This window comes from Polypterus senegalus, chromosome 13, assembly GCF_016835505.1.
Source record: "Polypterus senegalus isolate Bchr_013 chromosome 13, ASM1683550v1, whole genome shotgun sequence".
In the NCBI taxonomy this organism is placed as follows: domain Eukaryota; kingdom Metazoa; phylum Chordata; class Cladistia; order Polypteriformes; family Polypteridae; genus Polypterus; species Polypterus senegalus.
The window spans coordinates 95279836-95294445 of record NC_053166.1 but is presented as its reverse complement, the minus strand read 5'-3'; the positions used below and the strand labels follow the sequence as shown (position 1 = coordinate 95294445).

The 14610-nt window shown below is 34.0% G+C and overlaps 1 protein-coding gene across 5 annotated transcripts in view; it reads left to right on the top strand.

Moving 5' to 3' along the window:
* Positions 1 to 12551, top strand: part of shank1 (SH3 and multiple ankyrin repeat domains 1) — a 670907-nt gene extending 658356 nt beyond the window's left edge. For 4 of the 5 annotated variants that reach the window (XM_039776090.1, XM_039776091.1, XM_039776088.1 and 1 more), the window contains one exon: positions 6070 to 12551. In XM_039776090.1, the coding sequence (XP_039632024.1) occupies positions 6070 to 6889 (820 nt within the window). In that variant the 3' untranslated portion in view covers positions 6890 to 12551. Of the gene's footprint in view, positions 1 to 5242; positions 5330 to 6069 lie in introns of all 5 variants that reach the window. The other variant, XM_039776093.1, reaches the window with a different exon arrangement.
* The last annotated feature ends 2059 nt before the right edge of the window (positions 12552 to 14610 follow it).

The following is a 14610-nucleotide window of genomic DNA, read 5'->3' as shown; positions in this document are numbered from 1 at the left end:
TTATTATGACCTTAACTAGTACAAGGTGCTTTCTTCCTGTGTCAGTTAGATCATTAAAGAACCTTGTCTAGTTGCACTTAAAAACCTTTATATTGAAAACATGTGACTAAATATATAAAGTAATTTTAATTAAATGGTGGGTGAATCACTGTACATCAAAACAAAAATAGTTGACTGCTGATTTTATTCATTTATTTACACTGGTCTTGACTTAAGGTGGTGAGATAACAACAGTCCAATAGTCCAGTGGCACAGACATTATTAAATTAATTTTAGAATATTTCAGAGTTCTCATGTAAGATAAAGTAAAATCCTACCAAGGATAGATAACCTCTCAGCTCCTTCTTATGCATTACTTCTTAAAAACATTTTCTTTCATAAAAACGCATGTACAGTATCTGTTTCAATTGGTTCTTTTAATATATTAAAATAGCTAATGTCACTGTTTTTATATATAAACAGAGAGTTAAATGAGCACTTTATTAAGCTCAACACTAGTATTGTTTTATGTATTACTGCTGTCATTCCAGGAAAGTAGCAGAACATTAACAGGTGCTCACAGATTTTACATATCTCCTTTAATCCTTGCTTGTTTTTCTTTACAGCTTCAGAGGGAGAACCTTCAGGGTGCACTGAGTTGGATTTCCTGTAGCCACTCAACCAGCCCTTCAGCCTAGCCACTCTTCCCCAGATGACATAAAAGACCCCAAGCTCCTTTTGAGCTTGAACTTGGAGGTGTGGCAAAAAGAAAGGCTTCCAAGGAGATGGAGAAGGGAGTAGTCTGGAGGGAGGAGAGGAATAAGCCAAATCCTCTCAGAGGTGGCATTTGAGTAGTAGTGTGACTTGTTTGGTCTCCCAAAGGTGAAGGTTTTCAGATTCTACTGTGTATAAAAAGTATGCAGTAGAATTCTGAGTGTATTAGGCAAGGTCCTGTGATAGACTAGGTTATTTTACTTTGGGGGAAAGACAAAGACAAAGCATTGATCTTTTTCATATCCATCAGCCAAGCTCTGTGACATATTATCCTATGTGCACCATATGTGACAGAGGTTACATATTAATGAAATATCCATCATTGCCAATTCAACCCAGCAACATGATAAGTCAAAGTTTTAATTTTGATGTGAAATACGGGAAAATATTTCACATTAATAAAAATAAAAATGTTTTTCCTTATTGTCTTTGAATGTCCACAATTTAGTGGAAAACTTCTAGGATGAGTGAGGAAGTATTCTCTTCCTGCAAAACCTTCTTGTCCAGATTTTTATAAGATCCGCTCCTGTATTAAAGACATATGCTTATTTATAGAAGGTCATAGTATTTTATCTCAAAATATAAACCTTTCAACTGGTATACTTGTGTCCATGTGAAAGCAATCACCCTTAAATGCTTCCCTGATTCCAGGTAATAGTGCAAAACCTCATAATAGATGTCTTGTTTATGATCCTTGGTGGTTCCGTTTCTCATCTTAGTTCAATTTACTTGTCTCTGAACACCAGACAGAGCTGTACAATATCAGCTTAACGTAATATCTGCTGCATTCATGAGAGCTGCATTTTACTGTTTTAGGGTGTCCCTAGCTATTCCTGGAACATAAAAATAGACTAAGATAATTGTATAAAAATACTTTTCATTTTATTTTCTAAGAGAGTAGCTAAAGCATGTAAACAAAAGGAACAAATTAACAACACAAGTATGTCTAGACAAAATTGTGGTTGTTCCTAACTTTTAGGATGACTTACAGTATTTAATTACCAATCCAAAATTATTTTCATTCCCAGTTCCAAGACTCTACTTAGCAATAGGTTTCTCCTCTAACCACATTTGGTGGTTGACTGCAAATTTCCATCAAGCTTCATGTTATCTTTTCATTTCAGGGACCATGTAATTTGTAGGCATTATCTTAAATGCCAAAGCAAGCTCAATTTAATTTTCCACCTCTGCCTGTAGTCTTTTTTCCTGGAAAAGGCCACGTTCATATCACCAAATCTTAGTTAAAGGTCCCATACTAGGAGGTGCAGAAATCCAGAACTGACAGCTATAAATACACACAACAATCCCCTTTCTTTAAAGACTGTTTATTTGCTGACCAAAGAAGCTTGATGGACTAAGTGGTCTCCTCTTGTTTGTCAAACACCTTATGTATGTTCTTGTTTCGTACCATTTGTTTCAACAAAATCAGTTTTCTCTAAACTATCATTCAGTATCTTCTCTTAGCTCATTGGAATTTCACCTTCCTTTAGTACATCCTGGCCCATGATTCACCTCATAACTGCATTTATGCAGGGTATTCCAGTATAATGTTATCATATGTAAACATTTAATGTTCTTTTAACTTTTTTATTCAATTGTTCCAGTGGCATCTTGTTTATGGTGCTCGGAATGAATCCTTTCTGCCATCCATGCTGTTGTCTGCTGCACATGGACCTGCAGGGCACTTCTTTATATCTCTTAGAATACACATTACAATATTACTATGACTCTTAAAAGGAACAAACCATTGAAGACATTTATAAATTTGATTAATATTTTATTTATACATTTTAACAGTGTGGTGCTTTATGTATTTACCTTCTTGTTATATGGTAACATTATCTAGCAATCTCCTGTATAAAAAGAAATTTGTGTTTTCACTATGGTACATGTATCAGTGCTTGCTGCATCAACTTGAAGAGGTTCCAATGAGAATGATGGGGAAAAAGTTTAAAAGAAACAAAACAGAAACCTACTCCTCTCTAGGACCCTACCTAATACAAAAAGACACTTCCTAGGCCAAACCAGTTCACAATTTAAAAACAAAAAGAAAAGAAAAATCAAAACAAATAGTGAAACATTTATAGTTAATGAGAAGTACAGTTTCTTTTAAAGTAAAGAACAGAGCATGACACATCATTTCTTAAGCTTACAAAGTAAACTCTTACAGGGAACCCACCATCTATCCTGCACCACCAGTTCAAACTTGACCTTTTTTCCTTATCATATATTATTATTATATATATATGGGAGAGCTGGCACAAGGTGGAAAAGTTCAGAGATCAGAATTCCTCCTTGAGAACCTAAGGCAGATCTGATGCAGTGCTGTCTGGATGTTACTCACTGGAACTGTAAAACAATAAAATACAGGGAGTAAACAAATACTTTCTTGGCAGAGTTATTTAGAATGGCCAGTTTTTATTCAGCTGTTTTTAAGCATAACATACAGTGGATATCAAAAGGCTACATTTCCAGGATAAAATCAAAACAAATCACATCAAACCTTTAATAAAATCCTGTAATAAATGCTTTAAGTGAATAATAAATGATTAAGCTGCCTACATTAATAAAAAAATTAACTAAATAATTTTTAATGAAAATATTTAATGAATAAAGTCATATTTTAGATATTCATTATAAGCAGCTTTTAAAAATCTACACACATTTTCTTGCTTATGCTATTAACAATAATAAATTATTGGATTCTAGAAATATTTTACTGTCATTTTCTATTGTTTTATAGTAGAGTAAAAATACTTGGATATTTACAACACTTTGTTTTGTAAAGCACCTAATATTTCCAGAGCTTATTTTTTTACATTGTTATATTCTGAGGGCTATATCTGTAAAATATCATTGTTATGTATGAGCCAGAAGTGGCATTTTCCATAGCCTAAATGGAAGATAATAATATCTTCTATATTGTACAGATCTGGTGGGTTCATACTTTGTACAGTTACAATATGATAACAGTGTAAAACTGCAAAATTTTGTGATGTATCATAGGTGCAGGAACTTGTTGGAAAGAAACAGAATGTTAGATATGTAGCAGGAATCTCTTGTGCACAGAAATGAGACTAGGATCAATTGATTGTAATTAAAATGTAAGTGATTTCATAACTGAATTTTAATATTTGCACCATAGAAAGAATACTGACTGGTGTAATCATGGTTTGATATAGTAATAGAATCCATACTAATAGATATAGAAGTACAAAATGTAAGACAGCCATTCTTATGGTTTAGATATCTCCTGTAAAAATATCATAGGGTTGAATTAGGCACACTTCTGTACTTTACATTTCAATACATATGGCTTTGAACAATAGTGTGTTCTTGTAAAGTCACAAGTGTGTTCCATTTATGTATGATGCCAACTATCCTTCAGATCGTGAAAGAAATGATAGTCCATGTTTTAAATCTCACTATTTTCAATAAGAATTTGTCACTGTTAATTACATGATAAATGCAATTTTATTGATTGTTAATAGCTGCTTATAATTGATAAGTAAACTTAACTTTAATCAAATGTATTTGGACAAATCAGAACAATTGCAAATCTTAAATATTTCTTTAATAGTATGTACTTCTCAAGTTATTCAAATGATCGCAAAATTTATAACAAAAAAATTAATTCCACACAATAAAAAGCTTTTTAAGTATTGTAATTGCACAACTGCTATTGTTACTGCATTAACTGAACTGAACCTATATATCAGGGATAAATACTGTTTTGACTAATCTAAATGTTCTGAACCAGCAAGATTATTATTGTTATTTACATTATTATTTACATTATATCTATCAATCCTTATTTTATACAGCTTGTCTTCTGTCTTAAGCTATATTGCAAAATAAGTGTCAACTTTACACATGACAAAGAGTGTAAAAATCATTGAAATGGTAAAATGCACGAACTGAAAATGTTAATATTTCTTGTTACATGGTGACTCAGGAAACATTTAGAATGACCAAAGTATCAGGGATTCATGGAATTATATGGCAACATTTGCTAATTGTGATATTTTGCAATTGGATATTTATATTTGATACCCTTTCTGGACACAATGTGATGCAACAAGCTGCTACATGATTCCACAAGGCCCTATCTTTTCTGTTCAAACTTGGACCTCTCCCCCACTTGTTTCAGACTTGTCTTGCTTATTCCCTCTGAATTAACACTAAATAAAAAAAACTTCAAATAACAGTGTCTCTAATTATCAAGGGATATTTCATCCTTAGGATATAAAAAGAAAAACAAATTATAATTAGATCAAAGTGGCGAGATCAGTTACCGTTTAACAAAATCCGTGATGCAATCAAAACATCCTGGCAGCAATATTAAACCTTGTTTTATGTCTTTAGCAGTAGGTCAGTAGTTTGGTTGCGAGCGAAAAAAAAAACTAATTCTGTGGTTCCTTTTGTTAGTTTCGTTGTTTGTATTAAAAAAAAAAAAAAATAAGTAAATACTTGGTTTCTTTGTCTGCAGGCTTCTTAATTTAAGTGTCACATGTGGGCGGAGAGCGGACCAGAGATCAGATAGCTGAGAGCATGTATTCAGAATGAAGAGTTGCATGTAAGTTTGAGCTGTGCGCTTGTTTTAAAGCAACGTCCGGCCCCCCCCCACCCCCCTACCGATATGATTGTGCGTGTTAAACATTTTCAAGTCGTGTACGTTAACTGGGTTAGAGCATATGCACATTGCTTAGTTTCTTCAAAAGACAATCACCTTTTCCTTTCTTGGTGGTCCGCTGTTTACAGTATAGTGGCAGATTTCCAGTTCAGTTTCATAAAAATGAGTTAGGCTGTTCAAGTCTTCTCAAGCAACTCTGAAGATTGCCAATGGTGCTAGGGTTGTGCTGGCCTGAGCTTCTTCTTTACATCCTTTAAACAGTCTTTGTCCAACAGGAAATCAAATTGAGAGAGGGACATAATTAAATGGCCTTTCAAAGGCAAGATAATAATTTCATGAGAAATTCATAGTTTGAAATGACACTGCAATTAGCTTTGTATCAGTGCCAAATGTTAAATTATAAAAAAGGAAGTATCAAAAAACACACCAGAAAAAGTATGCTAAACTGATGGTAATGAGGTCATGTATTATAAATTTTTTTTCGTAATTTTTGATGATATTTAGGATATTTTGTTCATTTTTGGTTTTTGCTGTTAATTTTTCCAAATGCATTTTAATGTTTACAGCAGCAACTGGTTTGTCCTAGCCAGTCAGAACTATTATTCTGCAAAATTGCACCATTTCTGTATAATTTTCTGCTTCTTTTTTATTTATTCCTGTCTTTTTTTTGTGTTTCTCTTTAGGCTCTCAGAAGACTCCCCTACACTGAGTCCTCCACAGAAACAGTCACCTTCACCTTCCCCTCCTCCCCAGCCCACAGCCCACTTTCAGAACTGGGGCAAGTCATCTTCTCAGTCCCCAACATCTCAAATACCACCACCCAATCCCACATCTCCCTCTCAGTCACCCCAGTTTCACCATTACCCTCCCTCACCCAAACATCATCATCAGCACCCAAGAAACAAAGCTTTGGAATTTGAAATTATGAGAGGAGGGTCTGCGGACCGAATGGGTAGTCCTCAGCGTCGCAGAGCCCCCAGCCCCTTGATATCTCCTACAGAACGTCCCAAAATTAGCCCTCCTCGCCCATCGTCCCTCCCTATTCTTCCAACAACCCCCATGTACACAGGAGTTTTTGACATTAGGGGCTCTCCAACCTCTTCACCTTCCAATGCCATGGCTGATTCTTATTTTTCCCATTCCCCTCCTTTATTTTCTCATTCTGGGGGTCCAGGCACTTCTCCTTTATCTTCAATGGTATCTCGTTCCCTTTCTCCAACACTCTTTCTGTCCGGAGCAAGTACTGGATCTGGACCTGGTCTACCTTTTCCTCCAAACAAGCCCTTTGCAAACAAACCACTACCATATTGGACAAAATTTGATGTGGCTGACTGGCTAGATTATCTGAATCTTGGAGAACATCGTGAACATTTCTTGGACAATGAAATTGATGGAACTCATCTACCCTCTCTCACCAAGGATGACTACTTTGACCTGGGAGTGACCCGGGTTGGACACAGGATGAATATCGAGAGGGCCCTTAAAAGAATCCTGGAAAGGTGATTATCAGTTACCTATCTGATATCACCAGTAATAATATTTTAAAATAATTCAAATTTCTTGGAAGAAAGAAGGTTAAGGTTTTTTTTTTTCAAACTTCCATACATGTTAATTACCATTCTCTTAACTAATATCGACAGACATCTGTGAATATGAAATGTGAAATAAGTTGTCAGTGTACAAGGATTCAATGAATGCCTGCTTGGGGCAAATATGTGCTTTGAACGCTGTGAGAAATGTCCATATGTTCCTCAGTTAAATTAGTAGAAATAAAACATTATCAAGTAATTCAAGCTGATGTCAACAAATGAAAACTGAGACTTTGAAGTTAAAAGCTGCAAAATGATAAAATATGAAAAGTTTTAGTGGTACCTGTATCTGCTGGTATCAGCAAATATTAATATTAACTTTTCTGTGGAATATACGAATTTTGAATTCAAGGGAAGGCTAATATTTAAATGATATAATGAACAAACTAATGTAGAGTGGCAACAGCAGATAGTCGATACTGTAACAGATGGGAAAAAGCAAGTGCTAGATATATGTTTAATCTAGTTCTGAAAGATAAAATGAGTCCTCCATTTAATAGAAATCAATATGTAGTCATGCATTTATAAACTAGTAAAAAGGAAAACCAATTTGAGTAAAGTGCTATATGTTTTCTTTCAATGCTCAGAAAGGATTAGTGAATAGCATTGTCAAGGAAAGGAAAGACAAGCACAGCAAGTTCTTTCACTGTGTTGGTCATGCCCTACTGCAGACTATCATTGCACAATGGCTTGAGATCCTTGATAAGATCAAAGCTGCAGAGGCTGCTAGTTATTTCTCTAATTGCCATCTACTGTACTTTGATCCCAGATTGCTCATTTATCAGCTCCTGCTTAAAATAGGAAAATATCTCCTGCAATTGTTTTATCCTAGAATATTTCCTAGTGCTTTTCTTGTATTGCAGCCCTTTTAAAGCTGCCATAGAACCAGGACTATGTATTTTTCAGCATTATAAAGTTAATACAATGTTGCAATTATAACATTATAAAAATATGAGTGATTAAATATTACATTAAAATATGTAATCAAAGAAGTATCAAACCAGTAACACCTATTAATATCCATGGTAAAAACGAATAACACTTATTGATACCAAAGAAGTGAAAATGTTTGTGGAGCAAGGCCACTCAATCAGTTCCATTCCATAGTAGTAAGACTGTCAGCACTTCCAGTACATCTTTTGATATACTGTATTTACAAAAATGCCATTATATGCATGTCTGCATGCAATATTTGTTAGACTCAATCCATTTCTAAAGCAGTGTGGCTGCACCTTATAGCCTTTTGATAATCTAGGGAGTTACTATGACCATAACTTTCCATGCATACTTGAGGGCCAAAAAAGTGCAGACAGTGCTGGCAGCTAACCACACCATTGCAGAATGCCAGTCCACACATCCTTAAACAATGACATGAAATCACTAACATCAATGGAAATGTTAATGCACACAAACATGGGGAGAACCTTCAAACTTCATATAGCAAGCATCTTAAACAGGAATTAAATCTAGAGCACTAACTACAGTCAGAGCCTTTTTAGTTTTGTAATGCTCATTCCATATTCCAAAATCTAAATTCAACCAGGGTAATCAATTATATTAAAAAATAGAGACATACATGTTGCAATGTTAAATAGTCTTTGGATTGTGGAAGAAAACCCATGAACAATAAATACCAGTTAAATTCAGTATCTTCTGGTACAGAGCCTTTTCCAAAGGACTGGCACAAAGTGTGCTGCATATTAGTAAATAAAACAGAGCTACATCAAACATAAAATGACACATAATATATACATACTAACATACACACTTGTACATATTCATTTAACGTTCAGTGTTTGAAATTCTTGAGGTTTTTATGCATATATACTGGAAAAAGAAAAAATCAAAAGCCTTTCTGACTTAGGCAAAATGATTGCTAGGGTGTTCTGTAATGTACTATGGAGTTGTCCAGTGTCCATGATTTTCATTGAGTCATATGATAGCCTGTTAATGGGGCCTCATTGGTCGCACCATTGTCTCACACTTCGTGGTCCTGCTCCAAGGCCTGGTGAGGTGATATAATCAAAGCAACAATAATGACAAACACCATCATGGACACAAAGAAGAAAAAACAGCTAACTGTACAAAAAGAAACAGTAATGCGATAGCCACATCTGCAGCTGTAACAAGAGTATGTCATACTGAAATAATTAATTCTACTGTAATATTGTTTTCACTGCAAATTTCAGTTTTAACATTAATAGCACATCCGAAACATTATTAGGTAGATTTGTCTGGAGTTTATAGCCCTTTATCATTTTATCCTAGCACTATACTATGAAGTATATACATTAATGGACATTGTCAATTGTACAAAAAGTAAAGTTACTAAAACACAAGGGAAAATATTTAAAGATTAGAAAATGAGATCCTGGACCAGAAATAAGTGAATATTAAACAAATCAGGGCAGGGACCATGCCAATCAATTCTATACTAAGAGACCAGGAAACTTTTTTGTGACAGATGTACTGTATGTTGTCTTCTTATTCAAATGTATTCTGCTATGTCAGTATAAAATAGCATGCATGTAATAGTTGGCCACTTTTCAGAAACAAGAATTTATTTTTGTATAAAGCTCTTCAGATTATTTACATGATGCAAAATGCTGAACTGTCCACCAAACACGAATACATCAGCAGGCATAAAAAATGAGTATCAATGCTTCTTTAGTTAGAAATCATTCCAATATTTGACACAATTTCCTGCCAAATGACTCACTGTGAAAACAAGTTGATAATGCTGACAGTCTATGTAAATTCAATTCTTTATAACTGTATTAATATTTCCTAGCACCTTGTCATCCTTCATTGAAGTATCATAATCTTTCAGGGAGAAAAATAACTTATTTTAATACAAAGTCAACTAATGAAAAAATTTAATAACTAAGTCAAACACATTACATTTAATAGTGTAAACCACCTGTGTGAGAGTGTTAAGAAAGCATCAGAGTGTCTTTAGTTTGATGAAAAGAGACAATCGTAAGCCTTGTATATGTTCAGTTTTGAAGCCTGAATATGTTTTATAGCATGATCACTACTTAAGTCATGCAAAAGAGTGATATTTAACATTTTATTAACATCATCATTGTTATGTAGTCCATTATCATTGCTATATAGCCTGAGCAAAATTATGTGTCACCATGAATTGACTGCAAATTAGCTGCAAACTTGTAAATATGGAAAACTGAGGAATAAATGAGAGACATTAGTTGAAACGTAAAGAATAGCTAAAAATGCTTAAAAAAAATTTTATGTACTAAGGGCTCGACCAACACAGTAGCACATAGGGCATGAAAAAATGTGTATGGGTGTTACATGCATTTCTGTCTGCCTCTCTGACTCTGAATGGATGCAACATGTCATATCTTTCTTGTCATAATGCTAATTTGAATGTTCTATAATTTGCTCTCTTTCTTTCTTAATTAATTAAAAAACAGTTTATTTCCATCATATGCATTTTCTGAAGAAAACAATGTTAAAAACAAGGGCTGTTTATCTGTCTGTCAGGGTTTCTCTCACTACCTCTCTCTTCCTCATCCTTCCACCTGTTGCTTTTCTTCATAAATTATTGTTTTCCTTTCATTTTGTATCCTTGTTTCTCCTCAGATTATCTAATTGCTTAGAATATTATGTAACTGTTAATGGCTACAGTGATGCTAAGGGGAAAACAATGAGGGGAGGGGTGGGAGGAGAGGTGACCAATCAGTTGAGAGAGAACCAATGAGAGAACAGACTTAGCTGAACAGAACAATGAAAACTACAAAAGATCAAGGTGAATGAGGTCTGTTTTAGAAAGTGGAGGGTCAGGGGCTATTTCTCAAAAAGCCAAATAAATATATTCTGATGTGTTGAGGTCACATTTCACAAATAACTTATGATATATGAAGGAAGGTCTTTCAGCCCTTCGTGTATCATAAGTGACTGTTGACCCTTCCACAATATACATTATGGTCCCTCTGACTCCCACACTTTATGAAAAGGCTTAATTTACACCATTAAAACATCACTCAAAAATATGAAGTCTTCCACTATATATAAAATTTTAAAACTATTTATTGAAAAAGAATGAACATGAGAATATTAAAACACGAAAAATATACAAAAAATTAATTTTTCTTTCTTGTCTGTTTGTGAAATATGAAAAACAAAAAAAAATATTTTTTTCTATGTGTTTAACTTGACAATGTTTACGGTGTTATAAAAGAACAGTTCAGGTGTCTTAGGGGATGAGTTTCTGAGACTTTCGGTGAGCCTGTCAGAAGCTAATGAATTGTTTTTGGGGGTCGAACCTGCGTCACAGGTTTTTAATTTTTTTTTGTGTTTCTTTAATATTTTAAATATTTAAAAATCTCAATTGGACACATATATGCTTAGAAACCAGACAAGGGCAGAGCCACATCTATCACAAAAAGGTGATGGGAGAATATTATGAAATAGAGCAGGTGTAATAAGTGATTGGTGCGGTATTGAATTTTAATTGCAGTATTTCTCTAGCCTAGGGACCTCTTATAAAGAAAGAGTCATTAGGTCTAGGCCATGTTTAGTGTGAAGTATGCAGTATTTTTACTTGAAGTGTCTCTGTTCTACACAGTGAAGCAGTGAAGAACTGTCTTTGGGCTGAAGATGCCACAAATTATCTGGTATTGCTTCAGAATATTAATATTTTATAATGACATTTGACTCCCTGTCTTCATGCTATATATTGTACAAGTCTTTTAAAGCCATTTTGCAATACTACTACAGTTTTTTGCTTTGGCTAACGAGTATGCCTCCTTAGGCACTTGTATAAAATTAAACATGCATTGTTCTAGCTCCTATTCTTCCCATGTAGGCAGAAAGATGTTCACTCAATGCAACATGTTTTTGGAAATTTCAGATGGGTCTTTTGTTGTCTGAACTTCTAGGTCCTGTTACCTGACTGTTGTCTGATGTAAGAGCTGAATAGTACTGTACTGTACCTCAATAAGGTCGGGCTTCTTTTCTTTAAGCAAAATGCACTCAGAATGTGTTTGGAATTTTTAATGCAGTATTTCTGTAGGGTATTCCTCTCTGCCCTAAGCAATGGCAGCATTTGTTAAAATAATGTAAGCTGTGGAAGTTGCAAATGTTTTGCATTGAAAGGTCTTGTCTTTTCTGAACAGTGGGGTAATGATGACAGGCTGCGTGTGAAGTGGAATTCAATATGCAGTATTTCTGTTTTAGTGTGGTCCTATATAGTGTGGAAGGGCCATTTGTTCAGGTTGCTGGCTGTGGAAATTAAAACAAAACACTTCCATAGTCATACCTTAGCTCTCCATCCTTCCACAAAGTAACGTCCTGGCCCCTAGCCTTCTAAAATATCTTAAGGGAAAACACATATATAAATATAATATACGTTTTATCATTAATTGCAGCTATAAACTATATACATTTTCCAAAATGTTTTTGTATGAAATAGCCTTCATTTGCTACATTGAATCTGTGACTCAGGTTGGACAAAATGTTTTGCAGAGTTACATAAAGAATATTTATCTGTACAAGAAATTAATTATTACAAATATTAAATTATAATAAATAAAATTCCATTAATAGTATCATTTCTGCTCAAATGTGTGTTTGTTTTTTAATAGTGTAAAAAATGAGTAATTTAAAAGAAACAACATTATTATAATTGTGTTTTACCATTAATGGTCTTTATTAAGAGAGCAGTTTACTCACTCTTAAGACTAACTGGTTCTACCAGATAGCAAGAAAAATGAAAAAGAGTCTTAGATTTGCAGTTAACTTAATTGCTTGAAGAATTATTATTGACCATCAGAATACCTGTATTTAAAACTAATTCTGCTAAAAATGTCTTTATGAAGTGCAAGTCAACTTATATTACAGGGTTTAGACAGTCTTACCAGACTTCGCTACTTTAATGTCACTATGAAATATCTATACTGTCTAAAATATAATCGATAAACATTGACTTTGATTCACAAATTAGAAAATTGCTCTGCTATGTTATTAACAAAACCTTGCCTGGATCATTCTCTTTCAGAACCTGCAATTTTCTGACACATGCTAATCACTTTAGCCTGATAGTTTAATTGCATCTTAAACTAGGAATATCTGCTTTATGAGTAGCCAGTGATGGTATACTAATTCTAAAATAATTTAACCAACATGTTTCCATAACCTTGTGTTTATGACTGTACTCTGAAGACCACTCCATTGTTCTAAATAATTACTATTTTTCTAAAAATATTCACATTTCACTGCTTGTGAGTATCACAATTGGCCATCTTTGAATAAGTACAAATATATGTACTACTACTTGCATTCCTTTAACAGTAATATTTAAACATTCTTAAGTGTTTTCTAGACGATTTCTGTTTGTAAAAGGTTGTGTGACATGCACCTCAAAAAAGATCAAATTTTGGATCATTCATAGAAGTCAAACAACCCTAAATATCATTATATTCTTTTTGACACAGAGTTCCTAAAAATAGGTTCCTTTAGCTTGTAGCCTATTATAAGCCCAAAGATACACTTCAGAACTGCGATGGATGTGTAAGACTGGAACACTGGAGAAAAATACCTTAACTTTCATTATATAGATTTATCTTCTTTAACCTGTCTGAGGCCGAGATTTTAGCCCATGTGCTGTGCCTAAGGTAGTTTGGAGAAAAAGTTCAGCACTTGGATGGGTTGATGAAATCTAACAATATGGCACTCAGATGTTAATCACTGCAATGGGCAGAAAACCAGTAAGCAGTGGATTATGTTAGCTGGTCTCTTAATACCTTATAGAAATGTTGTTTACAAGAATTAGTCTAATAAACCATGCAATACCCCATATACTCTTTATACCCTCTTTTCTTTGTAACTAAAACATTATGGGAAATTCTTGGTTAAATAAAAGATCTTATATTTAACCTTAAGTTCTATGTTGTTCTGTTGTTTCACTCTGCATATTACATTTAAGAGTGTAATACATTTGAATTTTTGTGCATTCTTTATTGTCATGGCTCCTAAGAGCATGTTGGTCAGATATTCAAGTCAGAATTCCATTGTATTCTGTTCATGTCACAATACTGCTAATTCTACAGCTACAATCAAGATGTGATCCTCCTACCAGTAAGTGAAAACACTTAAAAGTGTTAAAGTGAACTTCACTATGTAGCTGTTTCACATTAATAGACTGATACAAAATACTAATTATTCTAATATTTATCAATGTTCCTGTTAAAGTTTTCTAGTCTGAAAGGAGGTATGATGTACCTGAATGTATCCCCACATAACGAAAATGTGGGTTTTAGGGAGAAATTTCTTTCTCTAGTTAAAACGATTTTCCTTTAATCTATTTTGAAAAGGCATGCTAGAAGTGAGCTGGGGTAGAGATGGTTGTGTGTGTTAGGGGGTGCGCTGTTCACAGATCTACTGTATCTATATATTTGACATGAATGGTTTCTGGTATCACATAACATAATGTCACTCATCACAATTATAAAACACGGTGGTGCCCTATTCTCAGTGACCCAAGAGTTTGGAATACCAAATGAATCTCTGTAGGTGCAGTTGTTGCTCTCAGAGAACTATTTTCTTAAGATTTTTGATATTGGGCATATCATTTTTCAATCAAGAATTTTGTCTCACATTTTGTTTTCCTTT